Source organism: Echiichthys vipera, assembly GCF_963691815.1.
Source record: "Echiichthys vipera genome assembly, chromosome: 13".
In the NCBI taxonomy this organism is placed as follows: Eukaryota; Metazoa; Chordata; class Actinopteri; order Perciformes; family Trachinidae; genus Echiichthys; species Echiichthys vipera.
The window spans coordinates 15713021-15730825 of NC_139838.1; the positions used below are offsets into that span (position 1 = coordinate 15713021).

Below are 17805 nucleotides of genomic sequence, written 5' to 3' on the forward strand. Positions count from 1 at the left end.
ATGGCGGCACCTGGTAACAACAGTTCAGGGTGTTGGGGCGTCCCAGATGTTTATAAACACCACGAACAGCGGAAAATATGCATTTCTCGACCCAAATATAGAGATGGGAGGAAATCCAGGGCCGTTAAGGTACGAAAATGCTACATATAAGTAAGAAAAACGTAATATTTCATAAGCTATGAGACACCTCGACTCCTAGCTAGAGGGTAAATAAACTCATAATATCGTTAGACCAGAGATCTTTTCGAGACGTTTTTTCGGCAACTGACCCCTTAGCTGACAGAGAGACGAAGCAGGGACCCCCTAAAACAAAAATTGTGCATAATAAATTCGGTAAGGGTGGCCTAAAGCCTATACACAGAGCTGTTTATGGTGCATACAATACTGAGATACTACTGTTATGTTTTTTGACAAATTCATATAAGTATACATCATATGTTTATGTTTATGAGAACATTCACAAGCTTATCATGTTTATGTTAAACAAACATTTGCAAGGCACATTGAATCAGCTCAGTTTTATCTGTGCATGGCTACTTTAACCCTGTCGTCAAGGTTGTGTAAATGTCTTTATTTTTTTCACACCCCCTGCACTAACTCTGATGACCCCTTGTTGAAGATCTCTGCATAAGACAATACAAATAATGTAGTGTTGGCAACACATTGCAGAGCATGTGTCATATTTGTCTTGTGCATCATCAGGTCTACACCATCAATTTAGAGTCGCGTTACCTCATGGTTCAAGGGGTTCCAGCCATTGGAGTGATGACAGAGCTGATCCAGCTGTGTGCTCTGTACGGAGCTGTGGAGGAGTACAGACCCCTGGACGAGTACCCTGCTGAGGAGTTCACAGAGGTCTACCTTGTCAAGTTCCAGAGACTCACCAGCGCTAGGTATAGGGAGTATACACCTTGTCCATTAGACAAAGTTGAATGGACTTGCTAAATAATTTTGCTTTAAACTTTCAGGGCAGCCAAACGACACATGGATGAGAAGAGTTTTTATGGTGGTGTGCTGCATGTGTGCTACGTCCCAGAATATGAGACTGTGGAAGACACCAGGCTGAAGCTGCTGGACAGGAGGAGATATGTAATCAGGACTGTTCAGAATAAAGGTATTCTTTAACATCCAATCTAGACTACTCATAAAGAAAACACAAATAAAATTATATGTGATATAGGTAGAAAATGTGTACATGTAATTGATTAGATTACTATAGAATAGGGGTTGGAGTAGATAACGTGCTTCTTCAAGCTCTTTTTTGAACGTAACATTTTGATTTACGTTGTAATGTTCTGAATAAATTCTATATGTATATTGTATGTCCTACTTTTAATTCAATTTTATTTGAAATAACTCAGATCTTTTATTGCGCTCAAGTTTTTTTTTAATGCTTTAGATGTTTCATTTTATCTTTGTAGTTGGAACGACAACCATGAACCATTTGTTGATCCTATGTTTTTTTTCTCTAATATCGTTACAAAGCAAGAGATAGGGAACAGAAGGAGACCGTAAACAAGGAGCCCACGTCATCGAACGCAACCACCACATCAGAGACGGTCACCACCAGACATGATAAAACCTCCGACAATGATAGGAAGAGGAAGACTACAAACACCAGCCATTATTCAGGCTTTCCTCTACTGCCATTTCCTCCCCAGGAATATCATTACTACAGGAATAAAAATCAACATGGACCTAAACCGACTGAGGACAAAATGGGGACATTACATAACGCCGTCATTGACACAAAACAGCAGCAAGAAAAAAGTCCAAGCTCCAAGCTCCAAAACTCTTCAGACAGAGACACAGAACAAACACTGACCTTAAATCAGTCGTCGTCTTCTTCCGCGGCAGTCAGATTTGTCCCAAGGACCAAACACTTAGAGAACATGAAACGCAAGAAGGAAGAGGCTGCGGAGCACTCACTGACTGATGTTATTAGAAACAATGAGCCACTTATCGGACCAAAGCTACCAGAACCTTCTAAACTGGACATGGAGGATGCGTCATTGAACACAACTGTAAACCTGATCAGGAACGCAATGAAACAGGTATCCTATAATCTAATCCTTTGATAGAAATTCCGAATAAAACCAAAGATTCACCATAGCTTTAATGTCTTCATTCATGTCACTAAAATCAGTTGTCTTCATTCTCAGGTGGAATCAGTTCCTGACCTCAAGCCAGTGGAGAAAAAGATTAAACCACGGCGTCGAATATGATCGAGTGAGCCGCTACTGTACTGCTACTGCTTTGGAAAATGACTGAACCGTTTCATGGCAGCTTGTTTTTATTTACACATTTTACACCACATTGCAAATGGCTACAAACATTTTTATTAAAGACAGCAGTTCTGGAAATGCACATGAATTAGATATCTTCATTGTTCCAGTTGTTCCTGAAATACATGCTGCTCAAATGTCTCAATACTCTGGGGGAGGAAAAAAATTGTGTAAGACTAAGAATTTCTGACTTAGAAACTTAAGTTAGCTACAGTTTTTCAACAGCCTTTGAGTTGTGATTACCGTGGTGTCAGGGAGGCAGGTTCCAAAAGCTTCGAGTAATAGATTCTCCTCTCTCACTGCCTTTTCAAAGTCAGTGAAAGATAGTCTGCCATCGTGGTCATGGTCCTACAAAAATAAACAACATAGCTAGTTGTGTCCATGAATTAGTGAGATATGTACAGATCGGAGAATGTTTTTACAACAAAAAAGTGACATTTAAGCAGAGGTAAATCAAGGTATAGAGAACTGTCCAGCAGCATCATCCCCTCACCATCTTCTTGAGTGTGATCTCCACCAGGTCTTTGATTCCTTCATCGGGGTCCTCCTCTGTGGGCTGTCTGATGAGACTGTTCTTCAGCATGTGAAACATCTCCTCTCTGGAGACGTAGTTGTCGCCATTCAAGTCATACACATGAAAGCAGTCTGAGCGATGCAGGGGGGGTATAACCAGAGTTATAACCTGCAAGTTATAGCTGGCAACTTAGATTTCTATTTTTTTTGTCTGACCACCTTAGATTGAGAGCTTACATTTGATTTTTTCATCCAAGGTCCCTCTAAGGAAAACAGACAGTCCCTCAATCCATTCTTTCATATTGACGAAGCTGTCGTTGTCTTTGTCGAATGTCCTGAAGACTGGGGGGGACAGATAATCACAGGGTTAGTACGGGTGATGGAAATCCTTGTGTGGCGTTTTCAAGGCTGGAAAAGTGCGTGAATTTTGAATAAAGTGTTTGAAATGTATGTTATATGGGATGGTGTATATGATAGAGAGCAGAAGAAGATCTCCATATTTGACAACATTTTTCTGAGATTATTGCATGAAAAGTGACTTCTGACTATAACAGATATAGTTGGTGGTTATATTTCTGTCTTATCTGTTAGTGGAGTTAGTTTTCCTTTCATTTGTCATCCTTCTGTAGAAAGCTGTCTCAAAACACCATGTCGGTTGTTTATAGGACAATAACATCTTATTTAATGTGATGGGCAAGTGCAAAAAAAAGTGTACTGAATACGGGGTACTGTACTGCATACAAATGTGTAGTTTATCATAGCTGTGAGGTGCTGATAAAGCATGAAAATGTACGAAAATGCTTAAAAAATTTGCTTGAATTTGATTTTGGAAAAGGTGTAGGAACCCCGTAATCAGTAACATTAAGAACATAGGTTACCAAACAAAATCACAACAATGCATTCAAACTTACTGCTGGTTACCCAAATATAAAACATTAGTTTAGTCATCCCGCACTCTCTGACCTGAAATAGTCAGATTACCTCCATCCATGATCATGTCGTCGGTCATCCCGAAGATGTTGTGCAGTATGCTCCTGAACCTCCCTCTGTCCAGGCCGGTAACTGCTCTCCCGGGGACCGGCTCCCCCAGAAGCGCGTTAAACTCTCGGATAAGGCACTCCACCTCTGTTTTATTGACTGGGATCATTGAAATAGTGGCCGACATTTCACATTATATTATATTAACTGTGCGACATTTTGTTTTATTGCTTGGTAGCTGGTACGGTTAATTAAAAAACACACGAAACGCAGAAAATAAAGCATAGACTAATGCCCAAACCAGTTGAAACGGAATACTCACAGTGCTCCACTTGCTTTGAGATAGTTTCAGCGAGAGTTTGTATCAACTTCCTGTTCATAGCAGACATTTCTGACATGTTTAAAGGGTGGCACGCCGCCGGACAGGAACAACTAAAAACCTCCAACAGGGGCGATGTTGACATGCCGTCGCCCCGGCAACCGCGCGGTACAACACTCGAGCAGCGGCGCTTAGATACAGAGTTCCTACTCACGGTTCCTACCGGGTCCTACAGTCATGGGAAACCTGGAAAAATCTTTTTTCAGTCCTGGAAAGATAGTTTATAATAATCAAATCCAAAAAGTTTTGGAAAAGTCATGGGAATTGGTTTAATTTATTTTTTAAGGGACAACAGGAAGACAATGCATGTTGAATACAGAGGCCACACTCATTCCCCATTAGGATAAATATTAGTTACACTGTCAGTGTCTGACTCTAGCTGTCTGCAGAGGCTATTCTAGAGTCTGTTGGGGCCCTAGGCAAAAATCCACAGGGGGCCCCTCAAACCAGTGTTCATCACCTTTATAGGTTTGTTTTAACTGAATCCTTACATCATTGGCATTGGATGTTGCAAAACAAACAATAAAACTTGCAACAGGAGTGGGTGGAGTCATGTGGGGCAACCTTAGAGAGGTCAGCTCTCCTACTGTCACTGCAAACTGCGCAATGTCACTTCTGTATTTTAAAGTTTGTCAGTCCTCGGGGGCCCCCTATTGGCCTTATGCTCCAAGCAGTTCCCTGCCTTCCCAGCACATCTGGCTGTCTTGAATGAGATTTTAACAAAACTTCAATGAATGTTACTTTGGTCGTGAAAATTTGGCCTAAAGTCACAGAAAAGTAATGGAAATCCAATTTGCCAAAATGTGTATGAGCCCTGTAAATAACGCAGAAAAATCTCTTGTATTGGTTAAGAGTTTATTTACTTAGCAGATCTCATTTATTATTATTTGTTTTCTCTGGTGGCTTCACAAAGAGAAAATAGCGCAATTTTGAAATGAATATATAAAATAGGCTGAATGAGCTTATTTGTGTTTTTATATTTAAATGTTGAAGGTTTTTTTTTTGGGGGGGGGGGGGGTGTCGCAGGTTCCAGATTACCCTAATATGTAAATGAAAAGTCAGACATTACTCAAGGTTAAAAGTTTATTAACTAGGTCGGATCGGTTACATCTAGCTACAGGAACCTACATATAGAAAGATCATTTGATGTTTAAAATTATAATCCATTTACAATGATAAGTTTACCATAAAATGTATTAAAACGGATCATGGCTTTTAATTCTAACCCAGCATGCTCATTTCCCATTACATTTTATATTACAATTTTATACAACAAGGGCAGATTTGCCTTTTGTCCTGCAGAAAACTGGATATCCCATCACAGCAGCACTCAACTCTCATGAAGTCATGCCCACTGAACCTCTTCCTAACACACCCTACATGCTTAATCTCATTTCGCCTGTGTGTACAGCCATGTGTTTTGTCATTAAATTATTTCGACTGAACTTCTTCCCGCACACTGTGCAGGCGTAGGGTTTCTCTCCCGTATGGATTCTCATATGTACATTCAAGTTGCCCACGTGGCGGAACTCTTTCCCACAAATCCTGCAAGGGTACGGCTTCTCCTCCGTGTGAATCCTCATGTGCACCGTCACACTGTTGCCATGTCGAAACTCTTTACCACACACCTCACATATGAACAGTTTCTCACCGGTGTGGGTTTGCGTGTGTGTGGCCAGATGTGCGCTGTGGCTGAATTCTTTCCCACAGAAACGACAGCAGTAGGATTTGCTTCTTCTCTTTGTCACTATGTTTGGTTGAGTTGGACTGTGTGGTTCACAACTTTTAGTCAGCTGGTTTCTCCGTCCCCTGCAGCCTGTCAGTGTTGCGAAACCCAACTCAGGCCCAGCGTTATTCAGAGTTACAGAACAATCTCGCAAAAAAGTCCAACATTTGCTGCTTGACTGATCACTTCCCTCAACTTTTCTGTGGTCAGCTGAGGTGTTAGGTACAGGCTTTCTGTCTTCATTTCCTTCGTCCTGAGTTTGTAATTCAGCCATGTCCGAATAAATGCAACAGGTGGGTGTCAACTTCAAAGTGCTGGTATCACAGGCCTCCATATCTGGCAGCTGTGGTCCCTCCGGACTGCTCCATGGGTGTTCCTGTTTGATTGCTGGAGGCTCGGGGACCAGCAGGCCATGGTCCTCCTGGCCCACAATAGGGTTGTTGTGGCAGCTCTCAGGACTCCAGTCCTGCCCAAAGTGTTTCTGCTCATGTGTGCAGACAAAGACCCTGGACATGTCTGTTAAGAGGAAAAAGTGAGAAAATGGTCTCAAATTCAATTTGCCACATTTTATCCGTGAATTAGAGTTTTTCTTAATTCCTGCATTTTATTATCCTGTCTGGTTGCCACTATGTGCACAAGATTGCTGGATAAATACTGTATATTATTATTATTATAGATAATGTGACTTGCTACTACTCATGGAGGAATTATTAGAACTGTGTAAATCATAAATAAGTCAGACTGTGCCTGTGAATGTTCTCATTTGTCCAGGTCATCGTTATCCCCAAAGAAATTTCAGTCAAAAGCAACTGGACTTGGTTATTTGTCTAGGAAGACGTTTCACCTCTCATCGAAGAGGCTTCATCAGTTCATGTACGCATCTGACCAGGCTGGGACTGGTCCAACTAACTGGTGTGGAGATCCAGGTATTTAACCTCTCACAAGGACGAAGATGTCACTGGAGTGTGGTCTAGACCTACTTTATATGTAAAGTGTCTTGAGATAACTTTTGTTGTGATTTGGCACTATAAATGAAAATGAATTGATTTGATTTGTATGAAAGAAAGATCCACTTCTAAGGTCTATACTTTCATATTTCTTTAAATTAATATTTTTAGGTGGGTGTTCAGGTGACCTAAAATGAACTATTCCACTGATTTACCATTACACTCAAACCGTGTTGGGATACACTCGGTTTCCAGTTTATTATACACACCTCGCTAAAACCGACCTATCTTCATAATAGTTATAATGTTCAGCTCTTGTTGAAACCGTTTTAGGTGTTGACTTAACGTTCTAATCATTTTGGAGGATGTAGTTTGTGGTGCTGTTGAACTTTATTGTATTATACAGGATCAGTTATTTAACCAACTCTCGCTGTTGGAAAACGGGACACCCGTCAGTGGAAGGTAATATAGTTCAACGGCACTTTTCACTTATTTGTACCTGTGAACAGACCTTTAAGACTGCTTTGGGACGTGACAAAAGATAGAAAACAAAACAAACCTCCACTGTGTAAATGCACTTCCTGTTTGAGCGCATATTGGTCACCGTCCTGGTCTGAGCGATCAGCTTCCTCCTCGTGCTCTGTCATGGTCCTCTGCACCGCAGCGAAGATCTCCTCGGCGGCCACGCTCAACCGCTCACTGATGAACAGCCTCAGCAGCTGCATCTGGGACATTTTGACCAGCTGTCAGCCCTCACCTACACAGCACAGTCCATCGGTGTCTGCGCGTCAAGCTACACAGAAATATGACTGACGACATCCGGCTACGAACTTCAAAATAAAAGTACTACTCCACTAGCCTAGAAACCAGACGGATCTGCCAAACGCATGTTTCATTTGTTCTTGCAGACTATAGACTTTACAGTTCACTTCACAGAAAATATGGGATCTAAATGATTATTGATTATGTAATCCTACAAGAGATATGCATATAAGTGAGTAGGCAAAGTAAGCAACTACAAGTCGAAGACTCATTGTCACTTAATTTGCAGTATTCTGATAACCATGGTAAGTAACATTTAAATAATCAAATTAGAAATACACTTAAGAGTGAGCCGTTATCAGGGACACTGATGGGACCCTTTGGAGTCAATATGGGCCCTTAATAATTATTTCCCTCGAGGCTCTTAGTGTTCATGTATACAGATCTAGGGAAATCTAGACACAATTTTGGACTCACACCAACTGTGCCAAATTGGGCCAGGGGTGTAAAGTTGGGAGGCAGTGGCCCCGTTCCTACCTTCTGCCCTTCTACTTCTGGTCTTGCGTGGACCACACCCATCTTTGAACAAACCTTTATTTTGATCTCAACTAACACCTGTAAACTTTTGTGACTGTATCTTGCATAGTTGCTGTGACAAAGTCCGGCCTCAGAAAAACATATAAACACCAAAACCTCCTCTGTGTTCGCACTCACTCACTCACTCACTCACTCACTCACTCACTCACTCACTCACTCACTCACTCACTCACTCACTCACTCACTCACTCACTCACTCACTCACTCACTCACTCACTCACTCACTCACTCACTCACTCACTCACTCACTCACTCACTCACTCACTCACTCACTCACTCACTCACTCACTCACTCACTCACTCACTCGTCATTTATAGAGATTCATGTAGAAGAGACTTTATTTTCAAAAGACTCCACTTCCATTCTCATTCCAGCTTAAAGCAGGAATGTTAAGATCATCATCTGCTGGACAGTTCTGACTCATATGATAAATAAATACTTACTGCCTGTTGATGATAAACGGGAGGATCGATATGTAGAACAGTTTGTTTTGGACTTTTACAGAATGATTACAGGACGTAATCCTCTCTTCTTGTGCTTTTGGCCTAAATCTTCAAGCCCCCTCTGTTATTTGCCAGAAAAGTATATAGAATAAGTTTAAACTCTGACCACAAGGGGGCAGTCATCCACCAATCCATCATCAGAGGGAACAGATGAACACACATCTAATAATTACAATTGTCTGAATAATCAGAATATATATTCTTTGAGGGTGAAAGTGATTAGGCATATTTTTCTGACATGCTCCGCAGAGTTTAATGGGTGTGGGAAAAAATGTTAAATGAATACAAGGTTATTCATATCTTAAATATATTATGCAATATTTGAATTTAGTAAGTAAAGAAAAACCCTCGCTGGTTTGTCAGTTCAGGTTTGATATTTAATTAATACACTACAGCGGATTACAACACTTGTCAGATTAAACACAAACTGAACCAAAAACATATTATATATAATAATATAAGTAAAACATTTGAAATGCAGATAGATTTGGTTTAAAAACTAGTATTTCTGATCTACGCCATTAATACACAATATTGCACCACTACTGACTCCTCACTCCTGTCAGTGTGAGTTTGTATGCATGAAAAACAGAAATTACGACAGTAACTAAGACAATTAGTTAAATGTGCTTTCAGTCCAACTATTATTTGAATGTTTTCTTGTGCGCATGGTGTATCTCAGTCAGTCGGACCGGTGTGCGAGGTTAGTTCTGATTGATAGTGTTGCGTCGACCCAGTGGCTTGGGTTTTCGATCAAGGAGTTCCACACATTGACCTCCTCTTCAGTGGAGTCCATCCAGCTAACAGCCTCCCCATAACTCTGACCTGCCATTAAAAAAACACACAATTATTAATTATTTATGTTGAAGACATTACGGTACCACATAGATCCACGCAGCAATCCTAGCAGCGAGGAATGATGCTTTTCTTAACGAGGCCATGGAAACAATCCCATAAACTGACCACTTCCCAGAGCACGTACTACAACTTTATGTGGAAAGACTGTTTACAACCATCAAAACCTCAAGGCTGCGACTTCCCACCACTCTACTGACATCATCTTGCTTCAGGAAACCCACAGTGAGACAGAGGCTGTTGCTCAGTGGTTCCCAACAACTTTGACCACAAACAACACTAACAAGAACTACTTCACAGCAACTGAATATTCAATCAGAACTGTTTTCCACATTGCTCACAAACATTTAGCAATGTGTGGATATTTAGCAATGCACGGTCACATTGGTAACCTAGAAATGACCTTGCTCTGATGACAAGACCATCTGAAATGCCTGAAATGCCATCGGGACAAAATGCAAGGCAATGTGAAGTACTGGATGGAAATACTGTCACCACACCTTCCATGGCACCTTCTGTACAGCTGAACTGCTTTCTTCCTACAAGCCTAAGAAATGTCAAGGCGTGAGATAGCATTCAAACTGTACTAACAGCTACAAAAAGCTTAATTTTAAGGAGATGCTCGCGCTTTATTCATCGCCTTTTAAAGCTTTTGTCATACTGAGTCCCCAGTCGCTGACTTATATAAGATAGCTCAAGATAAACATGAATGAGTTAATTCAAAAAGCACACCGCAACAATAGCCTGGAACGGAGAGTGACTTGATTAGAGATAAGATAAGATCCTCCGCATAGACCAGGCTTCAGGAGGACTGCAGCACACGAGAACAAATACTGTCCCCAATCACTAAAGGTAAAGATAGGAAGATTGTTTCCCCTATCTGCTCCCTTATTATATCATCTGTCACAGAAGTCTTCACGGAAACTACAAACAAGCCCCAACAAATGTCCAATCTCTTAAAAGATTCAGTCTTGTATGGTTATAATAAAACCAGCGAAACACCCAGACACACATTAGTATCAATATCTGCATTTTAAAAAAACACATCCCTGTGATTTTGAGTGTGCAACAATGGATTCAGTGTAGAGGCACCCACCAGTTCCACAGCTCAGACGAATCCCTCCTAGGATATGCGGCTTTAACCCTTCGCGCTGCCAGACGGTCAGCTCAGCGCAGGCCTCTTTCAGGTCGCTAGAGTGGAAGCCATCGTACACCATGGTGTGATTGTAGGTAGGGCTGATGGAGCGCTTCACCACCCGTGTCTTCTGACCACTCTGCCGACTGGCGTCTGGGAGTATGTAGCTTGTGGGGTGTAGATGATGATTATGAGACAATTACATTCAGATTCAAACCAGGATTTAGTTCTATTTTCATATTGTGGGTATGTATACACAGATTAGGTGCGTAAATGAACATTTTTGCTATGCTTCTGCAGTATGCAGGACAGTACGTGTTTAAAATCCTGAGGGCTCATTTAAAGGCACAGTATACAAATACAGGCTGCGTGCATTTCTCTGTGGATTGAGTGTTTTGATACTTTCAAAGTATTTATATAGCACCTGGACCTGATTTATAATTTTAAAACAAAAGACATGTAAATCCTAATATTTACAATATGGGACCTTTAAATAACAAATTTGGCTATGCTATGGTGAATTGTTACTTATTCTGCTTTCATCATCTCGTCCACAAATAATTTTCTACAAATAAAACAGCCAGGATCAATAACGGATGAGAAACATGTTGCAGAGCTGACACACCATTTGACAAAGGAGTCTACAGCGCCCCCCTTGTTGGCCAGGAGACCTTGAGCCTCCCGAAGCCAGATGTGAAGCTCTCCCGTCAGTGGCAGTCCACCACCTGCACACACACACACACGCACACGCACGCACGCGCACGCACACGCACGCGCACACAAACACACACGCACACGCACACACACACGCACACACACATGCACACAATGAATGAGACACATGTTATTAAGGTCAGACATATCTTCCATCCGTGATGTGTGTGCTCTGCTCACCCTCAAATCCGTCTGGGATGAACTTTATAGAGAGCAAGATGGTCCCACGACTGGTAATGGAGTCTGGAGTCACAATAACCTGTGATAGGGGTGGGAGCAGTGAAGAGAAAAAGATTAAAGGCAGAGCAAAGGACACCGGAAGCAAGAGAAAGAAAAGTCAAGGGGGAGGAAGGCAGACGTGTGGAAGAAGGAAAAGATTAAGGTTACATAAAGCTTAGTTAAAATTCACAGCATGTCTTCCTCTCCCTTCAGCTCTCCCAGACATAAGGGACCCTCCTCCCTGTACTCTGTATATCTCCAGCACACACACACACACACACACACACACACACACACACACAACGAAAGAAATGGCTATGCAGACATCATATTGTTTTGGTAAATATTTGTCTAGAAGTATTCAAACTAGCATGCTAATTTATGTGACTGAAAAATTGTGTATTTGCATGCATCCTTCATGTCTCTCCTTTACCCGTGGCTGCAGGTCCTGCCACAGTGGCAGTGTGCAGGACCAGTCCCAGAGGCCTAGAGACACCTCCACCTCCCCCAGGAACACATTCCTGCTTAGAGGCTCAGCGTGCCACACAGACAGGTTCAAGGTCCGGCTCCGCAGCTCTCCGATACGTATTTTATACTATAAAAAGAGGAGACCAGAATTAGGCAGGCAACATTAGGCAGGACAAAGCAGACCATGTTTTCTGCCACCATAAGCTACAAACTTTAAATCTGTTAATTTATTGATAGTATATCTTCGAGACTGGAGATTTAAGTGACTGCCGTGCATGTTGCAGAACACGTGGAGGAGAGCTGAGGGACACATGGGGATTTCTGTCACTTTATGTAATATGTAAATGAGAGAGTGTCTCACCCGAAGCGTCTGATCATAGACTGGGCTCAGTGTCTTCTTCTTCACTGCTGTTTTCTTCTTACTGTGACTTGACTTGTCCGGCAAGAGATAGGTTTTAACATATCTGAAAATAAATGTTTAAGAAAGAAAATGCACGCACATGTTTTGGCTGATTTTGTATGCAACGTTGCTTCAAGATGCACATTCACACGTGCACTGCTACTTACGGGTCAGAGCGATTCTTACGCGCCGAAGCGATGTCCTCGCAGCGGTACACTTTGACTTGCAGCTCCTCCTTCTGGGTGTCGTAAACCAATGAGAATTGGATACGGCCCCTCACCTCCACCACTCCAAAATCCCCTGAGCTGAATAGACTCATCATGCTCCCACTGAGCTATAAGACATGCAGAACAGAGATCGGCTCTGGCGTCATTGTCCGGAGCTGAGTCATCTTGCGTTGCTGGATAGCCAATTAATCAAGTGTGCGTGTGTGTGTGTGTGTGTGTGTGTGTGTGTGTGTACCGTGTAGCCTGAATGAAGGCTTCCGGTGGAGCTGCTGGTTTTCAGAGAAGTTGGATCGGGCTCTGTCAGGCAGCTGCTCACAGAGTCAGTGTCCCCATTTTGACCATCAAAGTCGTCCTAGAAGCAGATGCATGCACATGCACACCTGTTATTTTCCTATGCAGTGCCATTGATCATCTATTAAGTGGTGACCTTTCCTTACCTTTCCTTTAACTACTTTATTATACCCTCCCATTAAAAAGGTAAAATGTGTGATTGATTGAGAGATTTAAATAATTCACCTCAATTTCCTCTGAGTGGCCATTACTTCTCCTTTCGTACTCTATGAGCAGAATGAGTTGAGAATGAGTTAATACTAATACTGTGAGACAGCTAGAGAGCTAAAGAAGCATTGAGAGAGAAACTTCTGTACCTTTAGACGATGTGGAACTATTTCTATGCTGGAGACCCTGGAATTGAAGATGATTATTCATATTTAGAGGAATTGTTTTTCAAGCATGGAAAAAAAAGAAACACACACAGACCTGGGCTATGGAACGTTTTGTTCTGGGTGAGGGTGCAGGTTTCCAACTCCCTTGAGTCCTGAAAATCAAATAAGATATTGGACACTGCAGCCCCATACCAATGTTACAAAAGTGAAATTATTTTTTTCTGCGACCTCACTAACCCTCCACTCTCCTCTTCTTTGCTGCCCTTCAGTCTTCTCTCTGCCTCAGGAGAGGCGTTATTGTTGTGGGAGGATTCCTCTCTCTCTCCATTGAACAGTTCAATCAGGGGGACATCTGTTACCATGGCAACAAAAACAGAAGTATATAACCTTAAGATAAAGTAATAAGTAAAGTAGTAATAGTAAAGTAATAGTAAAACTGCATAAACTAAAAAAAAAAACTAAAAAAAAATCTGACCTCTGCTTTTGTTCTTCCTGTGGCGCATAGTGGCGTGGACGATCTCGCTGCCCGACCTCCGGCTGTGATGGCGTTTGCTGCACTCCTCGCTGAACCATTCTCCGGACAGGAAACGTAAACGTGTCGGATCTGTCTGGGTCTCCTGGAGGACCCTGCAGTGTTTAAATGTGGCCACGTTAATCAGCAAACACACATGACCTACTACAGTAACTGCTAAGTCAGCTGATCAGATTACATTACAAACAACAGTCACTCCTGTCATGCAACTTACTCAAAATAAAAAAAGACGGTAGAGCTGGAATGATTAGTCGTCCATTTTCAAAACTGATTAATTGTTTAAGCTTAGCTGTTTAAACTGCTTTGAGCTTCGCAGGTGTGAAGATTGGCTCTCTACTTTGGGCTTTAGGACACTGTGATGAGCATTGCTTCCTATTTTCTGAGGTTTTATGGACTAAACAATGATTTAATTATCAAAACAAAAAGTAAATATTGAAACGTCGTTAGCAGAAGCCTCGATTTAAAGATTAATCAATCATCAAAAACAAGGGATAACAGCTTGACTTTTGGACAGAGATCAGAGGTCATCTGACCATGTGGTGGTGACCATTGATCAATAACATTTCTCAGAGCTGCTCCGCTCTATAGGCAGAAACTATTTCACTGTTTAGTTCCCCCACTGAAGCAAGGCTGAATTATCAGCAAAGCAAGGCAGGCAGTTGCACCTGGACCCCAGACACAAAAAAGCCCCCAAAATGAGCCCCCAAAAGCTGCAGGTTCACAGTGTAGTAATTGATTTGTGGAAATTTTTCTAATTGGAAGTTTGTTCCGACACAATATCATCCCACATTATGAGGGCCTAAAGTTGAGTCCTGCATGCTTTGTTATCTGATTTAAGGCCCCTGACTCATATAGAAGAGAGTCTCTTTATCAAAATCTTTATCATTTCAGCAGATATTTGGATTACATGATTCATATTACCACAAATGGTCACACAGCAAACCTGCACTCAGTGAACTAACGTACAGTACAACATACAGACAGGAGATGAATTAAAGGTAAACCCTGATTAAATGTGTGGAGATTCAAAGAATGCAGATGCTTGCACTGCATAATATAATCAAGGCATTATCATCCTATCATGTTCTTTGACTTCATCAGAAGTCTGTCTGTACCCTGTCTGTATTAATCACTAGACAAAACTGGCACCTAAATAAGACAAACAGTCACCTCTGACCTTACACGTCCTTCGTCGCAACGACGCAAATCCAAGTCACGCTGTAAGACCTGCAGGATGGAAGACTGCTCATCATCTGTCAGGTGGCTCAAGTCAAGAGAAGAGTCAACCTGCTCCTCTTCCATTCCTGAGAGAGAAAAAATAATAATCCTTAAACAAACAGGATTAATAAGCAGATAAATATCACTGCCTCTCATGCAAACATCCAAACATACACATGCATGCATGCACATCACAAACATCATCATAACTGCTTTTTGTTATTGTAGGTCTGTCCTTCATGTCCATCTTATCTGACTTCTATGTATATATGTTACTCTGTTCTTTTTGCCATAATATTTTACCAATAAAAACAGCCAACAACTATTTATCTCTGATTACATTTGAACTAAAAAGCATATTGCGATCTGCACACCCCCAGTTCGGAGAAGCAGGTTAGAGGAGAGGCACAGAAGCTAAGGTATGTACTGCTGATGATGGGGACAGTAGTAACATGCAATAAAGGAACACCTTAAAAAACAATATTAGTTTAAGTGTGAGCTATATTTAGAATATTTTCACAGCTTTCGGTCGGTCCTCTTTAAGTTTACATGGGGGCAGTTGAAGACAATCTATGCTCTTGTCAAAAGGCACAAAACTCCACAACAAATGAACCAATTGAGGCAGCAGTAGACCAGCAACTCTTGTGTTCTGAGTCACTAAAATGTCTGTTTTTGTCAGAGGAGTCTGGTGGTTTTGATGAGAGCATCAATAACAGCTTCAGTTCCCCGTTTAAACTAAAACCGAGCTATCTGGTTGCAAGTTGTGGATGTATAAATATTGTAAATATAGCATACATTTGAATTTATATAGATTACGTTTAGCTACCCTGTCCAAAGCAGTACATTTCTTAGCGTCCATGCTAGGCCCTATCTCTCCTTCTCCAAACAGGGAGCGTGCCAACCACCATTTATTGTAAGTAACACACTGACTGTGTAGACTACCTCATACAACCCCACTTCAAAACATAATAATCCCTTTAAAATTACTTTAAAATAAATGTTTGTTTTTATCATTTAAGCTGTCATAAACTGGTTTGACAATGGGGGCTGTGATGTTAAAATTCTGTATGCAATTAACTAACCTGCTGCACCACTATCTAGCCTAATATGTTTTGTCTGTGTGCGTGGCCACTGCCTTTCGGCTATAGTTTACCTTTGAGTTAGTAACGCATGCGCAAAGCGACCCTCCTGGAATTAGGAGTTTGGCAAACAGGATGTCATGCGAGTGCACATCAGCTTTCACAACCTGAGACCTAAACCACCACAAGAAACAACAATATTAGAGTGGAGTGTGTCGAAGATGACAAAGTATATAAGCCCAATCATTTTCCTTATAATAATATCCCTGTACGGTTTGCATTAATGTAGGATACTCATCTAAAATGTAACAGTTGATTTCCTTTTTAACGTCACGTTATATGGCTAATATTTCATATCTAAAGAGTCAAGTATTTTCTGGTCATAACTATTTACATGAAGTTTCCCTTCAGGAAAAACAGGCCCATGCCGCACTTTCTTAATCATGAACACCGCGTGAGAGAGGACACCTGTTGCCACTTTTCCCCTTTTGGATCAAGTGTTAAAGTCTCTCGTCAAAAACTACAAACACACACGTAAAACCCAAACCAAAGCTGTGTTACCTTATACTTGAGAACTTCCATCTGTGAAACGTTTGGTGAAAAGTTGTCCAGATTGCGGTGTGTGTCGAGGTCTGTGTGCAGAGTAAACGAAGTGAACACGCCCTCCAAAGTTAGTCCGCACAGTCGGCTGGGAGGCGAGCGTGAGGCGGAACAAACGGAAAATACAACGCGCGTGTGTGTGTGCGTGTGTGTGTGTGTGTGAGTGTGTGTGTGTGTGTGTGTGCGTCAGATTGATACGGTTTGTTTGACTGTGTGTTATGGCGCTCTCTCTCTCTCTCTCTCTCTCTCTCTCTCTCTCTCTCTCTCTCTCTCTCTCTCTCTCTCTCTCTCTCTCTCTCTCTCTCATACACGGATGTTTTACCAAAATGGGCAGGGTGGAGGTTGGATGTAACTTTCTTGTTGCTGTCCACACCTGCTAAACACACATTTGGCCATACACTGCTACTGCTCCACCTATTCTACTGTAGGCCACACACACGCACACATACATAGACATAACATACGCAAACATGACAGACCTATGCTTGTTTTAAAGACAGTATAGCCAGCAGCACATGACGCTTGCCTCAAGTTTTGCAGCAGTGTGTTGGGGGAGGGTGCATTCAGAGTGAAAAGACCTGTATTCAGTTCTGTCCTTTGTCAACAGACTTGGATGACAGCCACGTTCTGCTCAAATGGGAGCCTTTTTTGTGTGGGCTTATTCAAGCCTGTGTAGGTCCTGGCGTCTTGCTCATCCATCCATCCAACCATCCACACTGCTCCCTTGCGGCCTCCGTCAACGCTCTGTCCCTTATGCATGCTGGGATCCCTACTAACACCCATATACTGTATGTAAGGATTAATAGGTTGTTCTTATCTGCACATACTGGGAGTGCGTCTCTGGTCGCACCCAGATTACAGCCCAATCGGTTCACTCGCTCTTTTGGTATTGGCAAATATGCCCTCAACAAATACTGTGATTAGCAGTCACTGAGCTCCTCATGTGCATGCAAGAAAGCAGACATGGCATACACAGAGAAACAAGTGGTTATAGTTTATTCA

At 41.8% G+C, this 17805-nt stretch overlaps 4 protein-coding genes across 4 annotated transcripts; 1 reads left to right on the forward strand and 3 right to left on the reverse strand.

Moving 5' to 3' along the window:
* Window positions 1–2287, forward strand: rbm48 (RNA binding motif protein 48; the record flags this gene model as incomplete). Its single annotated transcript, XM_083925342.1, has 5 exons — window positions 1–129; window positions 703–893; window positions 969–1114; window positions 1486–2054; window positions 2163–2287. The coding sequence occupies 5 exons, from the start codon at window positions 1–3 to the stop codon at window positions 2223–2225; spliced, it is 1098 nt and encodes a 365-aa protein (XP_083781468.1). The 3' UTR covers window positions 2226–2287.
* A 96-nt stretch (window positions 2288–2383) lies between these two features.
* Window positions 2384–4174, reverse strand: clxn (calaxin; the record flags this gene model as incomplete). Its single annotated transcript, XM_083925024.1, has 6 exons — window positions 2384–2434; window positions 2529–2633; window positions 2779–2930; window positions 3036–3140; window positions 3780–3935; window positions 4099–4174. 6 exons carry the CDS (start codon window positions 4172–4174, stop codon window positions 2384–2386), a joined length of 645 nt encoding a protein of 214 aa, XP_083781150.1.
* A 1228-nt stretch (window positions 4175–5402) lies between these two features.
* Window positions 5403–7579, reverse strand: LOC310956068 (uncharacterized protein). Its single transcript, XM_083926186.1, has 2 exons — window positions 7388–7579; window positions 5403–6397 (listed from the first exon to the last, which is right to left on the reverse strand). Exons 1-2 carry the CDS (start codon window positions 7560–7562, stop codon window positions 5532–5534), a joined length of 1041 nt encoding a protein of 346 aa, XP_083782312.1. The 5' UTR covers window positions 7563–7579; the 3' UTR covers window positions 5403–5531.
* Window positions 7580–9177: 1598 nt separating this feature from the next.
* sytl1 (synaptotagmin-like 1) lies at window positions 9178–16840 on the reverse strand. The gene is made up of 16 exons (XM_083925327.1): window positions 16765–16840; window positions 16278–16377; window positions 15084–15210; window positions 13850–14001; window positions 13612–13726; window positions 13469–13526; window positions 13357–13393; window positions 13226–13266; window positions 12945–13061; window positions 12650–12816; window positions 12444–12546; window positions 12048–12209; window positions 11576–11654; window positions 11307–11406; window positions 10643–10848; window positions 9178–9516 (listed from the first exon to the last, which is right to left on the reverse strand). The coding sequence occupies exons 3-16, from the start codon at window positions 15206–15208 to the stop codon at window positions 9374–9376; spliced, it is 1605 nt and encodes a 534-aa protein (XP_083781453.1). The 5' UTR covers window positions 15209–15210; window positions 16278–16377; window positions 16765–16840; the 3' UTR covers window positions 9178–9373.
* Between the last annotated feature and the right edge of the window lie 965 nt (window positions 16841–17805).

Bases quoted from the DNA above. Each gene is read 5' to 3' on its own strand.
- LOC310956068 (XM_083926186.1), bottom strand. From the start codon at position 7,562: ATGTCCCAGATGCAGCTGCTGAGGCTGTTCATCAGTGAGCGGTTGAGC. The intron at 6,398-7,387 runs GTTTGTTTTGTT...TCCTCTTAACAG, and splicing joins AGTGCATTTACACAGTGGAG to ACATGTCCAGGGTCTTTGTC.
- sytl1 (XM_083925327.1), bottom strand. From the start codon at position 15,208: ATGGAAGAGGAGCAGGTTGACTCTTCTCTTGACTTGAGCCACCTGACA. The intron at 14,002-15,083 runs GTCAGAGGTGAC...TAAACACTGCAG, and splicing joins TGCGACGAAGGACGTGTAAG to GGTCCTCCAGGAGACCCAGA. The intron at 13,727-13,849 runs GTCAGATTTTTT...CCATGGTAACAG, and splicing joins CAGGAAGAACAAAAGCAGAG to ATGTCCCCCTGATTGAACTG.